General features: G+C 35.1%; 1 protein-coding gene across 2 annotated transcripts; it reads left to right on the top strand.

The window, feature by feature from the left end:
- Window positions 1–399: 399 nt before the first annotated feature.
- Window positions 400–17,506, top strand: LOC100267328 (pre-mRNA splicing factor SR-like 1). Of its 2 annotated transcripts, XM_010650637.3 has the most exons (6): window positions 561–714; window positions 910–999; window positions 1,368–1,753; window positions 11,360–11,440; window positions 14,104–14,175; window positions 16,206–17,506. In XM_010650637.3, the coding sequence occupies exons 3-6, from the start codon at window positions 1,466–1,468 to the stop codon at window positions 17,142–17,144; spliced, it is 1,380 nt and encodes a 459-aa protein (XP_010648939.1). In that variant the 5' UTR covers window positions 561–714; window positions 910–999; window positions 1,368–1,465; the 3' UTR covers window positions 17,145–17,506. The 2 variants fall into 2 exon arrangements, with proteins under 2 accessions (XP_010648938.1, XP_010648939.1); XM_010650636.3 differs by lacking the exon at window positions 910–999 and having other exon boundaries at window positions 400–714.
- The last annotated feature ends 2,900 nt before the right edge of the window (window positions 17,507–20,406 follow it).

The following is a 20,406-nucleotide window of genomic DNA, read 5'->3' as shown; positions in this document are numbered from 1 at the left end:
TATTAACATTAATTGTATATTTGCGCTATATATTATTAGTTTATTAAAAGTAATCAATTAAGTTAATTAATTTGTTAGACTTTTTAGGCATCTCTTGAGGGTTTGAGCTTGCCATGTGTAGAGACTACGTACAAATATATTTTAGAGCATGGGTATAAATAGAGTTATCATCCCAGTCTAAATATGAGGAATTGCACTCATTGTCGAGTGAAGTTTTAAGTTCTTTTCAATACATTGTTTGAGGAAGACTCAAAACCTCATTGTTGCACTCCAGGATATGGATATCTTTCAATTTTCTAAGATGATACACGTGTCTCATGTTGGATTAAATTTGAAATAACATAAATAATTAATATATGAGAAACTATTTTTTATTTATTTATTATAAAATTAACGATGTAATAATGAAGTGATTGAGCGTTGAGACGCAAATTAACCTTCCAGCTTGGAATGAGCCGAGCTTGGAAAGCCTTGGCTCATCTGGGCTAGGATTGGGATGATGGGGTTAGGACTCGACGGGCCCAACCCAAAATCAAGCCCACTATATTGAATTTTCGTTCCTCTGTGGAAGAAAATCAGCAAAAGGGCTAAGGCCGCCTTCTTCATATTTTAGGGTTTATACTCTTCGCGCTTCAAAGTTCTCTCTTGATTCGTCAAAGCCCTCGATTTCCATAGATCCACTATCCAATTCTTGAGCTTATCTTCTATTTTTGGGTACTTTTCTAATCTCCTCCGTTTGACTTGATTTATTCTTTGAGTTTGCATGGTTTCTATTCCTTTTCTTGCCCTAATTCTGAGCTCTCTTTTGGGCATTCCATGGTCCTCTTTGGACGAATGTAACTACTTTATTACTTCTTTTCTTTTTCCGTTTTCTTTTTTTTTTTTTGTAAATCTTTTGTTTTGTATTAGGTGGGGCTTTCGTTGATTCTGGTTTGTTTTCCGTTTGGAAACTGTTGGCGAAGAAAAGCAATCATAATTTTAGACGTTGACAGAAAGTTGGTAACTTTTTTGTTCTCCCACATTTTCTCCGCAGTTAAACGGAGCTTCATGGTTGGGTTACTTTTTGTTTTCTGCAACTCCATGTAAACGACTCGGGGGAAAACGAAACTAGCTCAATTTAGTGTAGAAGAAATCACATTTGGCTTTACCGAATTCGTTATTTTATTTTTAGAAAGCAAAAAATTTGATTTTCTCACCGACCAAATAGAAATTTTTTTTCCTAGATATGCATTGGCTGTTCTCGCTTTCTATTTTCTTGAATATATATGCATTGGCTGCTTTCGCTTTGCATTTTCTTTGATTATATATATGTACACCAATTTGTTTCTAAAATTTTAATTTTGATATGAACCTTGTTTTTGCTGCAGGAATGAGATTATGTGGCTTAAATTGAACTGTTATGCTTGAAAAGTTTTTGTTTTTTCAATTTTGACTAAGTGGGTGTGTGCATATTTGATGATCTATTATGGAGATACAAACATCTGGGAAGCCAATAGATTCGTTGTTAGAGAAGGTTCTGTGTATGAACATTCTCTCATCTGATTACTTTAAAGAGCTTTACCGGCTGAAAACATACCATGAAGTGGTAGATGAGATCTATAATCAAGTTGATCATGTGGAGCCATGGATGACTGGAAACTGTCGGGGCCCATCCACAGCATTTTGCCTTCTTTACAAGTTTTTTACAATGAAGCTCACTGTGAAGCAAATGCATGGACTACTAAAGCACCCAGATTCTCCCTATATTAGAGCTGTGAGTCTAGCCTTCTTCAGAATTTATTAATTTGGTGCTTTTAACAATTACTACTTTTTTTTTAGTTTAACTTAGTATCTTTGCATTAATTAATGGTCATTTTAGGCAAGTGATTTGTTTGTTCATGTGAGCAAAAACTTTGTGCATATGTCTACTTCAAATTCTAGGAACGTTTTTCTTAAGGAACTATATCATGAATTAATGGCCTTTGTGGGAATTGATTTGTTTGTTTGTATACATACAATTTGGCTTGTTACTTGAATTCTATGAATGCCTTTTTGTTACAGAACTGGCTCGTGTTATTTGGTACTCCTTGATTATTTCTTAATCCATTTTATCTATCAAAAAAAAAATTATTTCTTAATCCATTTGAGTTGACTATGTTCAAGTTGACTATTCTGATACAACTACTCACTAGAATTTGGTGGGAACATGATTGTGTAAACATGTAATTAGCATAGAAGTACATTGCATGGGAACACACCACAATTCTTCATGGACCCTACAAAAGGGGAAGTGGGTAAAAATTTATGATATAAATAAAGAGGAAAAGAAAAGGCTAAAGGCCATTCACAAACTGTCATTTTTTTAGCCTCTACACTTTGACATCATCTGTGGGGAAACAACGCTTAAAAATATAGAGGCTCTTAGGAGGAAGCCAACAAGGAGAATCCTTACCCTATGAAGGGCCCAATCTAACACTATTAGAATCAGTTGCACCAGCAATGGGACCGATTGGCGATTGCAATTTTTTTTTTTTGATAAGTAAGAGAATGTATTAAGAGTGTTAAAAGTGTACAATAGCACACATGATGTATACAAAGTACACTTGGAAAAAATAGGACCGATTGGCGATTGCAATTGATTCTACAACAGAGCAAATAGTTGGACAAAGAAAACCAGATTCTGTGATCACTTTTGAGGGTTGGACAGGCTGTTGCATCAATGTTTTCTCCTCCCTTATGTCAGGGGCCTTGCTCCTAGTAGGAAGACTCTCCACCTACAACAGAGGAAGAGAGGTGTGTGCAAAATGGACCCATGAAGTCTTATGAGGAGAAGGGGATGTTGGATCTGAAACTCAATGAATTGCAAGTAAGATATTATCAACATACACTTACCATCAAGGCGCTAAACCTTTTGACATAATCACTCTCCACCTTGAAAAGGTGCAAACTTACTGTCAAGGTCAATGTCTTCATTCTCCAAATTTTGCACCGTTTTTATTTCACAACATATGTGTTCTGTTCGAAAACTATGGGATATGGATTCTATTTTCAATGTTTGAATGATGGAGAAGGAGGGATTATGTGACTATGTCAAAAGGTTAAATGCAACATTGGTTCAACTTGAGGGACTTGATGATTCAACACTACAAATAGCTTTTAAAGAAGGATTGTCTTATGATTCAGATTTGGATAAATCCCTTTATAAGAAAAAGCCTTTAAGTATAGAAGGAGATGTTTTCACCTTGTGCTTATAAGTACACCAACTTAGAACAAGAGTCAACAACGATTCGAGAAGAGATGTTGGACCTTGGAAGATAATGACAAGGTGTGTTGCAATAGTAGTGAAAGAGGGGATCAAATATCCAAACAAAGCATGCTGAGTTCTTATGATTCAGATTTTACATGCACTCGACTAAATACAAGCTACACTAATGCGTTCCAAGAGTTATGTAAGTCAGCACCTTAGCGGGAATCACTCTAAGAAAGATTAGAATGAATATTATGACCATCATTGAGTTCTTAGGCACTTCACTAAACAATGGTGGAGTCTCAAATCCGTTGTAGAAATATACATCCACATCTAGAGAGAGAGCAATTTGTCCTTGAAAATGGAGTTGGAGTGCAAATTACTTAAGAGTACTCCTAATAGTCCTCATAGTGCACCACAATGGAGGGCAATCTCAGTCATACATGTAGGGAGTTCCAAAAGTGTTAAAAGTTTGGGATCTTGACAACATATGAGAAAAGTTAGGAACTCAATTGAAGTGAATAAACTTGGAGTACAAATTCATTGAGTTGAAGGAAGACCTCTTTAGTAGTGTGACTTAGGCCTTGTTTGGAAACAGTTTTTCAAAATAGTTTTTTGTTTTTTAGAATAGAAAACAGTTTTCTGACTTAGGAAACACATTTGACAAACTTTTGACAAAAAACTATGGGCCTATTTAGGAATATTCTCAAAAATTGCTCTCAAAAAACAACTTTTGAGAATAGTTTTCAAAAACAGTTCTATGATTTTTTTTGGAAAAAAGTTTGTTTAGGAATTTGGAATGTTCTCAACGTATTTTCTATGTTTCCAACTATTTCATAAAAATTACTTTTAAAGATAATGCTTTATTTTCAATCATGCTTTATGTTTATACAATTATTTTTTAAAACAACCCCTAGAAAACAATTAAAATATGTTTTCAGAAAAGACCTTGTTTTTAAAACAAATTTTCAAAAAAATTGTTTTTTTTTTCCAAAAAATTGTCAAAAGTGTTTTCAAGTATGAAAAACAATTTCCAAAGAGTCTCCATATTTTTGATAATTTGTTTTTATAGCATATTGTTTTTGAGACCAAATTTGAGGTGTTCTCAATTTTTTTTTTGTTTTGTTGTTACCTTCATGGAGAAATTATTTTTCATATTTAAGTTTTCCAATCATAGTTGTTAAAAACTTACGATACGTGATATGATACAACGAAATGATACATTTTTTTTTTGTGGAAATTGATACGTGTTGCAATCCATATTTTACTTTAAAGTGTATCTTACAATACATATATGACACACGATATAATACGTATGATACAACGATACATACATTTTCAACTATTTTCTATATATATATATATTTTTAAAAAAAATCAAATTATTATTATTTTTTTTGTTAAAAGAATTTATTATATTAATTGTTTATAATAAACTAAAAGATTAAAAACTGATTGTAAAAAGGAGAAATAGGTAAAATAATCTTATATCTTCTTGTTATTAAATGCTATATTAGAAGTCAAGTAAATTTATTTTTACAATGAATATTAAAAAACAATGAAGGTGATGGTGATTAGTGAATAAAAATTTCTACTTAAAATATTAATTTTTTATAAAGATATATATATATATATATATATATATATCAATTAACAATACAATGAGCGTATATGCCTAGTTAGAATTTGAAACTAAAAGTTGAAGAAGCTTATTTTTGTGAATTATGTGATGAATTGATATATTAAAGTCATATTTTGTTAATATAAACTTGCCAAAACTTTGACATTCAATGTTTTCATATGATATGATATAGTTTATCTCTTTAGATCCTACTATCTTCCATCAAATTGGTTATATATTACTTTATACTTTATAGATTAAAAAAATATACACACATATACATATTTTTCTGTTTATTTTTCACTATATAAAAAACTTACGATACGATATGTTACATGATACAAAAAAAAAGAAAACTGATATACGATATGTTTTACGAGTTAACAACTATGTTTCCGATATAATTTTGTTCTTGAAAACAATTGAGAACTGTTTTCAAGAATTGTTCTTAAAAAAACTATTTCCAAAAGTGTTCCTAAACAATCCCTTAGTTTTTTCCTTTGAGACAAAACTGAAACCAGTACACCTACATACCAATGCACTGGTCCTGATGCCTTAGATAGCCAACTGCGAAGTTAATAGAATTTTGATCTATCCTAGTAGTTTTGTTGAAATTCTGTTCATATTTGAATAGGAGTGGCAATATTTGAATTGAATGCTAGTACTAGCGCACTGGTAGGGTTTAATGGTGAAGCAACAGTAGCTCAAGAAGAGGTTTACCATAAAAAAATTACTATTTCCAACTGATTATGGTGTCATGTAGATGCTGGGAGACCATGTCCTTGCAATGAAGTGCTACCTTACAGCCTTGAAAGGGGCAATGAAGCGACCAAACAATGAGCCACATTTCTAGCAATTACAGCTGGTCACTTGCAAGTGAGGCAACTCCTTTTCGGCAGTTGAAGATATAGAAGAAGTTGGCATAGATAAGACTCGTGAAGACTTCACAATCCTGATAGGGACATTACTCCAACAGTTAATAGATCAGAACTTGTTATTTTTTTAAAGCTAACTAGTGTAATTTTTTAAATCCATCCATTGTGGTCCTTAGTTTCAATGTGGTCCCACAATGCTCTCTTTTACAACTAAAGATTCAAAGGTCTTCGTCCAAGAAGAGAGAAATTGTGAGCAAAGAAATAGAGTGACTCCTGATGGTAGGCTTTAGACAGGAAGTAAAATACTCGAGTTGGCTTGCAAATACGGTGGTTGTTCCTAAGAAAAATGAGAAGTAGAGAGTCTGTATCAACTATACTGACTTAAGTAGGTCCAAAGGATTGTTATCCACTTCCAAGCATAGATTAGATGATTGATGCAACAACGAGCCACAAGAGACTCTCCTTCATTGATGCATATCCTTGATATGACCAGATCAAAATGGACTCAAGAGATGCAGAGAAGACGACATTTATAACAGAAAAAGGAAGCTTTTTCCACCTGTACCCTGTCAGTTGACTTAAAGAACATTGCAGCTACATGCCAGCACCTGGTCTCTAAATTGTTTGATAGGCTACTCGTACACGCATATATTGATGATATGCTGGTTAAAAGTCTTCACAATCAGGACCATTGCCAACATTTACAAGAGTGTTTTATTGTTCTAAATGTTTATGGAATGAAACTGAACCCCAAGAAATGTGTTTTCAGAGTAAGCAGTAGCTAATTTCTTAGGCATCTGGTGAGTTAGCATGGCATAGAAGCCAACCCAACACAAATCAAAGCCAACGCAACACAAGTCAAACACTCCTAGATATGCCACTTCTTGGTGTAAAGGGTAGCCAAAGCTGATGGGATGAATAGCAGCACTGCAAGGATTCATTTCCAGAAGCTCCTATAGATGGCTCCCATTCTTCAAAGTCCTCTCTAAGATTGGGAAGTCAGTCTAGATGCAGGAATGCCAACAGGCACTTGATCAGTTGAAATACTACCTAACTTCTCCAGTTTTACCTTTCCCTCGACTTGGGGACCAGTTGCTGCTGTTTTTCGCAATATCAGTTAGTGTGGTAGGTACAGTGTGGATGAAGGAGGTTGGGTCTGATCATCTATGAGTATATTATGTTAGCAAGGTGTCTTCTTTATTTTATTTTCCCCCGGAAAAAGGGTTGAAGAGAAGGCACCTATGAGCCCTCTTGCAGGTTCCACAATAGGGTTCAAAGCCCTTTTTTATTTTTGAATTTTTTTTTGATTTTGTTTTTGAATTTTTTTCCCCCCAAAAGGAGATTTCCGGTAGAAGCTCTGGAGGTTGAAGATGTTGCAGGTGCAATCCCATTCACTTTGCAGTTTTTGGCATGCTTTGGTGTTGGGTTGGGTAGGTACTGTGCCATTTTCACTGTTGTGCTTGATCTCAACAACCCTTTTGTTATTTGTTTGTTTCCCTTGAGACAAATAATTATAGGTTTATAGGTCTAAGCCTGTAACTCATATTTTGGTGTTTTATTTATTTATTTTTCTTTTATTAAATCTATCGAATGTTCTCATGTGAATCTTCTGCACTAAACTGAAGTAGTGCAAATGACAGTCAGCTTGGTTGGGGCAAAGGCTAAAAATGCCTTACATTGTTGTTGTTGGTGGTTTACTTTTTTCTTTTTTTCCTCTCAGAGAAAAGGTTGCAGTTCTCCTTTCAATGTTTTTGGGTTTTAAACAACTCTAATCCAAAATCCTTTTTAGTCACTTCCTCTAAAATTAAAAATTTTAGGACCCTTCTGTCCAACTTGGAATATGGTTTTATACAAGTGTATGGTTGATGAAATTGATGAATGTGTCATGTTTTTGTTCTCTTTGTACGCTCGGTTCTTTTTCATCTATTTCCAGTGTGCAAAAAAGCTTATGATATATGATATGGGGAAATAGGTAATACATAATATGCTTACAAGTTAACGCTAGGGAGAGTCATAATATGATTTGGGTTGTTTCTAGTGTTTTCATCTTATTAGAAGGCTTATTGCATGTGAAAGCACTGTGTCTCTCCAACCTAAGTGTAGGAGATTTTGGCTTGTGTTATCTTTTAGGTGTCTAATAGAGAGAGAGAGAGAGAGACTCATGGAAGTTCAATAGTTGGCTCTGCAAAATTACAGATGTTGCTAGTGAATGGGATGCTCCTTCTATTGAGTTCCTTGCTTAGCTAATAAAGCTATGAGCCAATTCACTAAGCAAAGAGCAAAACACTGGTTTCTTTCATTGGAGACTTTTTTCTTCCTTGAGTTTGCAGAGCTTGTGTACTGTGCAAGTAGTAGTAAGTTTTGTGAAGTAGTATACATTTGTACATTTTGACCAGCAATTGTATATCCTGTAAGGATCGCTCATTGTTATTTGTATTTAATATTCAATGAAATAAATATATTTTATCACTGATTAGAGAGGGGGGGAGGGGGGATGTATACTTATTTCATCACCAATTTCCCAATATATAAAAGAATTTATGTTTTGTAATATGCTATTGATGTGTGAATGGTTTCCTTTTTTTGGGTTCAAGTTCTATTACCTTGTATACTTTTAGCTTTTAAAACTCAGTTGGTGATGGCCTTACCAAAACAATTCCTGGCTTGAATAGACAGTGTATGTCTACTCAACTGAATCATAGAATCCTTTTAGAATGTTAAATTTGTGCAGGCCATAACCAAGCCTGGCTTTTGAATAAACCATTAGGTGCTAATCGAATCATATATTCTTTTAGAATGTTAGATTTTGGAATATAGTAGCAATAAACATCAAACTAATTTTAAAACCATGTTGTGTCCCAATTTGTTTTATTATTCTTCTTGATGGTGTAGGTCTGTTCAACTGATCATAGAATCCTTTTTGACTGTTAAAATTTGTGCTGGTCTTAACCAAACCAGTCATGGCTTGAATAGACTGTGTAGGTGCTAATCAAATCATATAATTCAGGTTAGATTTTCGATTAGTAGCTATAAACATCAAACCAATTTCTTCACAATAAACGTCAAACTAATTTTAAAACCTGGTTCTGTCCCAATTTTCCTTTTTTATTGTTTTTCTTTTTAAGGATGAGATGAATTTATTTTGAATTATTTGTTCTTATTTACACATGTTTCTTCTGTTTTTAAAATTTTTTATGATTTTTAACAGATGAAAGTGATTTTTTTTTTTTTTCATTTTCATATATGTAAAATATATGTAACATATATATGTTTATGCATTGGTGGACTCCTAGAACTCTCAATCAGATTATAACACCTCATACTGTTTCAATCCAAAACACCTGATTTTGAAATCCTTGAGATATTTTGAGTCCATTTGTTTCCTACAATAGGTTTTCAACAGTGTTTTAAGTAGCATCAGCAAAACTTAAGGCACTATGATGCAATCTACATGTGCTTCCTCTTGACCAAGGTGAGCTGAATTCAGGGTTCAAAGTAAGTCGGTTATGACTCGGTTGAGTCATATCCGCCTTGGCTAGGTCTGAGACAATTCTGATACTCAAGTTATGACTTACAACATTGAACATTGAATCTGTGCTAACTCACCTCAAATTGTCTAACACAACTGATTTTTTGAAAAAAAACTTGTTTGACTCGATTGAGTTTCAGATTCGACCCTAATACCCCTAGTTAGGTCACAAATCCATCTTCTTCTTCTTCATCCATGAAATTTCCCTCTTTTGTTGCCTGCTGGTGCTATTGTGGTGATTGAAACTTGAGAAGCAATGATTCAATTCTATGATCTCTCTTCCTCCAATCGTTGTCTTCTAATCCTTTTCGCTATTGGCAACATTTTGGATGGTGCTGGATTTTTTGCTGGTGATGACATCTTAGTGGTGCCTTGACTTTTCTTGTATGGCCATCTCCGGCTGTACTTCATGGTTCTGACCTTGAAAGCTTGAGAACAAGATTCACCTCTAGCCAGAGAAGAAGATTCAAATTGGGGAAAAAATTGGGTATTGGGTGTTTTATTACATATCAATAATCTGTATGGTGTTATATTATTGTATTTGGTATTATATTATATGACATTGTGGACTAGATATAGGGGCTGAGGATGGGATTTCAAAAATAGATATGGAAGATAAATGGGGTATCTATATGGCTCTGGGAATAAAGGCATTAACATGAATTTTATATGGTTATAAATACGAACTGTTAATAAATTAATTGACGTATAATTGAGTCTGTTGTACTTGCAAATTGAGAAAAATAATAAAAAAATGATGAATTCACATAACAAATATCATTAAAATATAATTGTTTTATCATATTCATTAGTTATATTTTATTTTTGAAAATTTTGAGCTATTAAATTATAATATTTTATGTATTGCCCAATATTGATCCTAGTTACCGAATTCAATGATACTCGGTACCTTCCGAGTCAATTACCAATATCGCGACTTAGAACCATGGTTGAATTTAGTTAGGCATAAGGGCTTTCTGGTGTGGCATTTGTAGCTACATGTCTTGCAGTTTGCATTTACCCTAATTATGCTAACATAAATTGTTGTACCTACATGCTGATATAGTCCATATTTCTATAAATTCATTCCAGATCTAAGGCCAGGGATCTTGCATACTGTACTAATTCATGTAGCACATGTAATGTAAATGAGGTTGTCATGGAATAAAAGCAGATATGGTCCAATATTTCTTTGTTTCCTTAGTTGGTCATGTTCCTCATTTTTTCATTGAGTGGAAGCCAATTGAGGTCCATTTGATCTTCCTTATATGGAAGCCGAACAAGTTGCAAGCTATTATGTCTAAGATGAGTCAAATATAATATAAGTGATGATGATGTCATTCCAAGAAGTTGGAAACTTTATGGGATCCATTATTGAACCATGGATCCCATCATAAGGTGCCACATGGTGGAAGGTACTCTTGATTGGGAAGAGTTGAACCTACTTTCTTGTTTGTTGAAGAAAAACAAAGGTGAACCTAATTTATTCTAGCTTCCTTGCATTTAGAGAAATCTGAAATTACTACATCTAGTGGCATTTTGATCTCTCTGTAACTCTGGTTGTTTGATGTCAAAGTTAAATGGATGTCTGGCTATGGGCTTGATCAATTTATATGTATATTTGCCAGGAAGAGGTTCTTGTCACCACTTGGTTGCTTTTCCCTTGTCTTGGCATCCTTTATTTATGTTATGTTCTCTCTCTCTCTCTCTCTCTCTCTATATATATATATATATATATATATATAAATTTGAAATCTTAATTTGTTTAAATTGGAGGAGTTTCTTCTTTTGATTGTTGGTATTGTATTCTAAACAAAATGAAGGCTTACTTTGTTGGTCATTGTTTTTCACAATATTGGAAATTGATATTTACTTCCACTTCCTTTACGAGGCCTTTTTTTTTTTTATTTGGTAAACTTCTTATTTTCTTGAATTTATAAGTTTGTTTATTTACTAGTTCCCGTTTTCCATCAGCACTGAAGCTGGGGTTAATTTTTTATTGCTTTGTTGCACCAATTATCCTTTGCTTGTCTATCTGCTCTTTACTTGTTAATCCTTACTTTAACCCTCTTATGTGCTGCAATTAATACCTGAAAGTTGTTTTGCAGGTAGGATTCCTCTACTTGAGATATGCTGGGGATCCAAAAACTTTGTGGAACTGGTTTGAACCATATGTGAAGGATGAAGAGGTAGTATTTTGGTAGCCTTTTCATATCAATTTGTAGCTTTAACTGTTTCCTTGTTATTTAAAGATGTGTCTATTGGCTGATTTGAGCTACATAGCAGAGAAAATATGTCATTTGTAGCCCATGGTTGCTTCCTTGAATTCATGAGTCCTTAACTATATATTTTTCTAATAATGTATTTCACATGTGGTAAATTTCTTTCCTGCCTTTACCTAGGTTTCTGAAATATAATGGTTTTGGGATAATCGGCCATCTGCCTAAAGATTCTAGAAATGTCACTAGATATTGATGTAGAAGTAATTTTACTGTTAGCTACGTGCTGTTAACCTCTTTTTGAAATCTGAAATCTTGTTTTTAATCTGATCTTGATTAATGTGTTTCACTCTTAAGCAAAGCATTTCGTACAAATATTTTTCTCATGGTTTTGACCTGCAAACTTTCTATGCTCTATTTCTATACTTGATCTAGGATGCAAGGGGCTTCATACTTGCTCAATGATGGACATGATTTGTACAGGTGAACCCTTTATGTTCTTACCAGCCTGTGTGGTGAAAGACATTACAATTTCATATTATCCTTCACCGTGTTGTGATGTTCATAATTTTTATAATAGATATTATGCAATGAAGAGATTGTGCTTTTGGATATGGGGATATATGACTAACTAGCTATTCCCAGGAGCTCCTTAATAATGTGAACTTTTGTCATTAGATATAAAAATAAGAAGCAAACTCTTGTATGCATATAGCCTATTACTCGTTGCAAAGGCCACCTGCTGGATTCATATGAATGGCAGCTATATGAAAAATCAAGGAAGCAATTACCTGAAACTCTTCCATGCACTCTGCCATTAAGATGTAGAACTTAGAACAAAACCCCTTTCTTTTATAAACATATTCCTGCAAGCATGGGGATCTAAGATGGAAGATGTACCAGCCCAAGACTTTTCTCAAGTAAAGCTTGAGAGGAATGTGATTCCTATTGTTCTTAAGCTCATCTATGATGAGTATATCATGTATTTGCAATCTCTTAACTCAATGTTGTAGAGGAAATGTATCCATTAGAAGCCCAAACCCCAAAATGTTGATTCCACACCAGTTAGGACACTTTGTTTGGGAAGAAATGTCTTGGTGTTAATTCAGGTCCTTTAGATTCTTTATTTTGAGTCCTTTATATGTTAAAAATCTGTTTTTTGGTAATTTTTACATTTTATGTTAGGAGAGAAAATGCAGGTTGTTGTAGCAAGAGGTGGAGGATTATTAATTCACACGAGCAATTTTACTATTCACATGAGAATCAGAAGCTTTGAGCTATGCTGTGATAATTTGCTTTGTTTTGTTAGGATTCCTCTTTTTCTTTTCTTTTCTTTCTTTCTTTCTTTTGTTCTTATTCATGCTATGATTCCCCTTTGAGGCACAACAAGCCACTGAGTTTATTTTGGTACACAATAGTTTTGCATTATTTAGCTTTCTCAATAGTTCCTTTATATTAACTTCAACTTTTTCTTTTCTCTCCTTTGATAAGTGTATATGATATCTAGTTTGCAAATATTACATTCACTATGAGTTAGTATTTTCTTCCTATTTTATTTGTTATTTCCTTCATGACAGCTGGTTATTGCTGCTTATTCTTTTGGATTGAATATAGAATTCTTGACACCATTCCATAGTGATAATTTGTGTTTAAACTTTATCACATGTAATAAGATATTAAAAAAAATAATGTTTTTGAGATTCAGGAATTGCTTATATAATTTTAGTGACTAAATTATTGTGGGAATGTGTTTTAAGGATTTGGGAATTTACTAAATTAAAACTGACAAGATGAATTCTGTCTCCTTGTTCAATAATAATAATCTTCAGATTCCAGATGCATCAAGTTGTATTCCATTGGCTCCAACTACTGCTTTGGGTCTAGATTCCAAAGTCTGCTAAAACGACACAGTAAAGGTTCTAATAAGGAATGGATTATTAACAACTCTTAGTGCATAGTAACAATTTTTAGGATCGATCAAAAAATAATGAGCAACTTGTAAAGAACCCTGGCTAATACAATCACTCTCTTGAATAAGAAGCAAATGGCAAGATGCAGGGCATCATACCAATTAGCTAACATGACTCTTGAGAATTGCTCCAGCCACTTTTTTGAAGCAAAGAAAAATGTTGGGCAGAAGTTAATCAAACTTTCTGTAGTTGGTTAATGTGGTCCAAAAAGCACTATGCAATACAGCTTTTAATTGGCTTGAATGCCCATGAACTTCAAGGATATCTGTTTGAACCCTAACTTTTCTACTTGCTGCTGATATGGTTAGAATTCTCAATAAATCCTTGATTTTTGTTCTCTTATTTCCTGAGAAGGGAATTGAAGAGACTTGCTTTTCCTTAGTGTAACCAAAGTTTGATTATCACCTTTAAAATTGTACATAGCTTTGAAATGGATATTTGAAAATGCCAGTTTGAGATCTAAAGTCTCTAGTTTGTAAGGATAGCAGCCATGGGTTTTAGTGCTACTATCCTTGTTTTCTATTTTATTTGCTATAGCTTTTTATTACTTATTTTTTGTGAAAGAAATGGGATTTCTAAAATAAATCCATGACAATAATTAAGAGGTTTTTCTTTCTACATATTCACAGAATCACAGTATTATCTCTATGATTTGTGTTTCAGGAATTCTCTCCTGGATCTACTGGTAGAATGACCACAATGGGTGCATATGTTCGTGATTTACTCCTGGGACAGGTCAGTTGCAATACATTTATGGCACAATTCTGAATTGATGGCTTGAATGATCACTTCATCTGCTGCATTTTCTCACGCTGCTTGTTATTGTTGTTAATGTTGATGTTTTATTTTCTATTTTTTAACCAAATGTTGTCACTTTTTAGGAACCAGGTTTATGTGTTGCTTCCCAATACCTTCTTATTAAGATTAGGTTGTGTTTTCAAGTTCTTTGAAAGAAAAGTTGAGTTTATATCATAAATTCGATTGCTGAAGCATTGAAATGTTAACTTGAAGTTTAAAACCTTCTAGGCCTTGTGTGTATGTATATATATATATATATATATATATATATTTGATAGAAAAATGAGAAAATATATTAAAAGCACCTAAGAGGAGGTGCACCAGTGTACATGATGTACACCCAGTGAAAACCCCTCTTACTTGAAGTTCAGCTGATCTATAAAATCTATCAGTCACTATGTGATCCTCTGTGTACGCCTAACCCAGTTCACAAAAGTAAACATAAAATTAGAGTTGATTGTTGGGTCCAACTGCTCAACATTGTTAAAAGACCTCCTGATCCTTTCCTTCCAAGGAGTCCAAAACAGACATAAGGGGTGGCCCTCTAGGCTTTTTTTCTATTTCTTCCCCATGAAAGAGCCATGCTAATCCAAGCTAGAGGTTTTTATTTTCTGTAATCACTTTAGGATTAATTTCATGACTTGACTAAAGTTTTGCCTGGTAGAAGTTTAATCCTTCATTTTAAAATTTATAGGAGGCTTTATGGATTAGTTTCAACAGAATGTAGTAAAGGTCTTTTAATTTCTTTTAGCCTTAAATAAGCTATCTGGAGATTCCTTTTTTGCATTGTTTAGGATTTTAAGGAATTTGGAATTCAAATCCTCTTTTTCCCCTATGCATCTACCTTGAAAATTGAATGATATAATTCAAGAATATTTCAAGAGAGAATTTATAGAACTCATTGGTGGTAAAAGTCTGTAATATCATGTTTTTGGGGCAAGTTGGAAGGTTTCATGAATAGGTTCTGGTCTTCCTTTTCTTATTTCAAATGGGTTTGGAGAGCAGTGCTGGATTAGAAGATAACTTTGAAGTATTGGGATTTCCTTGGTAACTGGGATAGTAAGAGGGTTTCTCTTTGATGAAGGCAGAGCCATTTTTTTTGTTGCTGCATCTAGGGTTTCCAGATGGACAAAACCATGGGTATGGGTGAAAAAATTGCATTTGATCAGGTCACATGTGTTGCAAACAGTTCTCAGAAGTGGGTAATTGTTCTATTGAGTACGGAAAATTTTTGTGGATGGAAAAAATAAGTCCATGATCATTCCAAAGGTTGAAAACTTATTTGGGTGGGTAGTCCTGGACTTTATCGTAAGAATTGAACTGTAATGCAAGAATCAGGTTGGTATGAAACCTCAAGAACTGGTTTCAGCTTTTAAGTGGAGGCATTGATTACAAATGAAATTTCTATCTCCAAGCTTCTGATAAGGAGAGATGCATGTTTTGGAGGAGGTGTGTTTGGTTTTGTTTTGGACTTTGCATAAGGGTGGAAGGTTCTCTCCTTGCATGAATTTGAGATTTGTTCTTGAGGAGCTTCTCCACTGTAAATCATGATAGATTGTCTGAAACAGTTTACTCATGACAAATATATTTTGTTTCTTTTCAATCAATGAAAAGCCTCATGAATATCAGCTTTTGTACTTAGAAAGGATAAAGATATACCCCTCTTTTTTCTGTGTGACCTTTGAAGCCAATGTCTGTATTTTTTAGACTGTAGGTCATGATTGTTTGTGTTTTTCCATTGAAATATAAGCTTCCATCTCACTGTACTTATATTGGCTGTGTAAGTAGCCAGATCTTATATTTTGGTGTGGTTTGTATAGATGCGCCTTTATGCATGATAGGACAGTAAATGTGTTTTTTCTGTCTTGTATCTTGGTTTTTCAGTGTTAACTGTATTAAGATTCCTAGTATTGTCAAATTTACCTCCTGAGAGAAAAGACTTAATCCGTATGATGTTCTTACTGCAGTACTACTTTGATACCCTTTTCCCACGAATCCCAGTTCCCATAATGCGGCAGATCGTGGCTAATCTTGAAAAAATGAAGCTTCCTAGCAAACATGCTGGTGTCACAGGGGATACCACCCGTCATGGTTCTGATGATACTGCACGTCGGCCACCTTCTGTGAAAGCTGCCCTTTCTGTCTCTTTTGGTCAGCGTGCTCCACATCGTGCTTCAACCAGGGACTCATCTCCTGTTCGTCGCACCTTACCACCACCACCACCTTCTTATGATAGGAATAGCAGTGATGATTTGCGAAGATCTCCCAGCAGCCGTCGCAGCCAAAGCCGTGAGTTGTCTGATCGAGAATATTCAGACAGGGATCGAGACAGGGGCAAATCTCGGGAATTGGACAGGGACAGGGATCATGATCGAGAGAGGGACAGGGAAAGAGACAGAACCCGAAACAGAGATAAGGATAGAGACAGGGCTATGGACAGAGACAGAGACAGAGACAAAGACAGGGACAGGGACAGAGACAGAGACAGAGACAGAGACAAAGATAAAGACAGGGACAGAGATAGGGAGCGGGAAAGGGACCGAGACAGGAGGCATGATTATGATCGCAGATCCAAGTATACAGAAAGAGAAAGCAGAAGGGACTATGACAGAAGCTCTCGTGATGGCAGTAGGTACAACAGAGAAACTAGTTCCCGTAGAAGTAGGAGTCGGAGCAGAAGCAGAAGTCAGAGCTTGCAAGCTCGCAATGACCACATTGATCATCGTTCGAGTCCACTCGCAGATGGGAGCAAAGAGAAGACCTCGGCATCTGCCAATCTGGCGAAGCTCAGAGATCTGTATGGTGACACAGGTGATCAAAAAGGGGGCAGTGCCATGGAAAGAGGCAGTCGTAGGGACAATAGCGGTGAAGAGGTGATTAGACTTGGCGGTTCGTCTTGGAAGTAATGCAGAAACTGTTTCTGGTTGCATGTCCCTTGTATGGAATCTGGCATTTAAAAGCTGTGGATAATTCTGTGTTGGAACAAAGCAGACTACAGCAGCTCTCTTTCTCTCCCTTCTGTTCTCTTTATATTTCTGAGTAGACATGATGAGCATGGGTGGATGATGATATCCCTACCATCATCATATGCAATGCGTGTCTAGTGGGAACAGGCATTGCTTTTATGCAAAGAGTTATTAAGCATTTTCCTATTTGTCACATTATGTTAAATTGCCTGTTATGCTTTAATTGTTGTCTTGGGGACCTTTAAAACATGTCATGTTGTAAGCTCTTTTCATATGTCAATAAAAGAAAATGTTGACTACCATGTTTATGCTTTGGATTGGGCTCGTCAGATTTTATTTGACAAGTGAGGGTTAAAGCCAAATGTTAGAGTCCTGTCATTTTCATCTGGGAAAATGGGATCTTTGAATATATTGAATCAGCGGGTGTTTGAAATCCTTAAAGAAAATCTCAATTGTACTAATATTGGGCTGTCTTGGAAGTCAGATCGTGTCTGCATGATTTAAACTTCAATGTAAATTCTGAAATCTGTGTTATTAGAACCGTTCTGATTCTCCGAACAATCAGAATTTTGTCCTTAAGCCGGATTGAGCTTGTGTAGGTAGATGTTGCCGGATTGAGCTTGTGTAGGTAGATGTTGCCTGGTAGAGCCGATAGTAATACACTGTGTGAGACGAAGAAGGACCCTTCTCACTTCCTCGTACGAGAAAGACTTTATGAATGGAGTCGGTGGTAGATGCTCGCACTTTTGAAAGTGAGTCCAAAAGGATGCTTTTTGTTTTTGGTGAAAGTCCAAATTAGTCAATTTGCGTATTGAGGAGCACGTTATATCTTCAATTATTTCCTCAATCCTACTTGAAAATGGGGAAGAAGTTTGAACTTGGAACAAGGTAATCATAACACCATTGTATGGACCCAACTCGGCAGATGGAAATCGGGAGAAAGCATGATATGGCAGGAAGTAGTTGACAGAATTTAAACTAACGTGTCTTTGGAATATTGCAAATGCAAATGGCCTGGGATTATAATGTGACTCAAAGGGTGTGGATAAGGTGGCATGATTAATTATGAGTTATGAGTGATGTTGGAAAAAAGAGGAAGTTATTATAAGCCCACACAAAGTTTAAGGCAAATTAATTCAAAACTTCGATAGGGCACGCAGCCATAAGAAGTTTGTAGGAAAATAAGGAAATAAATGCGACTTATAGGTGAAGATGCTTACTTGAGAAAACGATCCATTATTGATGAGGGGATTTATGATAAACATAAGTAATTATTTGACCAAATATATATATATATATATAAACCCAACTTCCCTTCCCGATGGCTCTGAAACCATAGACACCCAGGACAAGGTCATATGCAATGAAAACAGGAATTATGCCATGATTCAAAACAAAGAAGAGGGTTAGAAATCCAACAAGATAAATAACCAAAGAAATTTAAAAAGAGAAGGAACCTCAAACTTTTTAGTCCATAAATATAAAACCATCCATGATAGGAGGTAAACTGGAAACATAAAACAAACCATCCATATGGTATCAAAGCCATCGGGAAGGGAAGTTGGGTTTGTTTTGGGTGTTTTGGCCTATCCTAGGATAGGTAGCAGTGTGCCTAGGAGCGCGAGCCCTGCCGATTGAGCCGTTGTTAGCCATGGATAAGCGTTTGTTAGGCTGTAAAAGGGTTGGGGTGACGTCTCATAAGGTTTTCCAATATGCTATTAGGCTCTAGATCAAAACCCTGAAATGAGTTCAATTTTCAGAACCATGTGTAGGAGATCCAGTGATTCTCAAGATGCTGTTGTAAACAGTGAAGAGATCAATTATCCTAAGATCCAAAATGAATTAGATGATTGGAAGTTACCCAAGGTGTCTAATCAAGAAATTTATAAGAAATGAACCTTTAAGTTCTTCACAGATTATATCATCAAGACCTCTGAAATGTCAGTCAGCTTAGAACAAGACGACCAAGTCATAAGACTTCTAGATAACAGATCCATTGAAAAGCATAAGAAAGATGGCTATAATTTCATACAGTTTGGTATGATTCAAGTAGCAGCTAAGCCTTTGACAAGATTAGGTTTAAACACCTCTATTGTCATGTGTTTAAGGGATAATAGGCATCTCGAATATAGAGATTCTATTATAGGCGCAGTCCAAGCTGGAATGAATGATGACCTAGTTTATTTCCAGTGTTATCCTAACTTCACAGTTAGAATAAGAGATGCAGACATCTTAGATTCTGTTGTCCTGCATATTAAGACCCATGGCTTTAAGATCAAACCAGGAAACAATCCTGTTTCAATCATAACCAGGTTTGCCTATAAGAGCATGAACACAAGCGTTGGATCTGGGGCTCTTTGCACCAGTCCTAAGGGTGAGACCACTTACTTTCACTCAGATATGCTAGATAAGTCAGATTTCATCATTCCCAAGAAGATCTTGTGGAAAGATGTTGAGTTTCTAGAAAATTGACATTTTTCTAATGCTATTCCAGCCATTGCACAACGATCTGAAAGGATTGAACAAATTGTTCAATATCCTGATGGAGGAGGAGAACTGGTTTTCTCCAACTCTTTCAGACATTCCAGCAATCCTAGAGTTTCAGTTTATGAACCCTCTAGAGCTTCAAGCTCTTCTATCCCAGTTAGAACCACTAGGGAAGAAGAAGGATCCAACTCAGGAAATCCTAAGAACATTAAGCTAACAGGTGTTAGAAGTCACACCAACATGACTAGACCATTTTACACAGAGGAAAATGAGTCTACTCAGGAATCCCAACAGGATGAGTCCCATGTTATGTCTCTTACCTATTCCCAAATGATTAACACAATAAGTCTAAGTGAAGAGGACTTTGAGATCAACAAGGATCTCTTAAGAAAGGACTTCTATTCTGAAGTCAATAAGCAAAGAAATGATTGGTTCTTTAGCACTATCCCTAAAGTCATTAGAGCCATTTACCAAGAAGAATTCTATGCCTACTTAGGATAAGAAAAGAAAAATATTAAGTTTTGGATTTGGTTTGAACTCTTCAAACAAGAGGAATATCCAAATTATCCTTATAAGAGTGAGAACACGGATAAAATTAAGTCTTTCAAATTTTCTAAGGAATTCTAGGAAAATCCCCAAATCAACCAGGCTTTTGTTGATAGGATTAATCAGAAGATTAAGGATAGTCTTGTTGCCTCCTTGACTATCCAGCCTC

Source organism: Vitis vinifera, chromosome 4 (assembly GCF_030704535.1).
Source record: "Vitis vinifera cultivar Pinot Noir 40024 chromosome 4, ASM3070453v1".
NCBI lineage: Eukaryota > Viridiplantae > Streptophyta > Magnoliopsida > Vitales > Vitaceae > Vitis > Vitis vinifera.
This window is presented reverse-complemented; position numbering and strand designations above follow the sequence as displayed.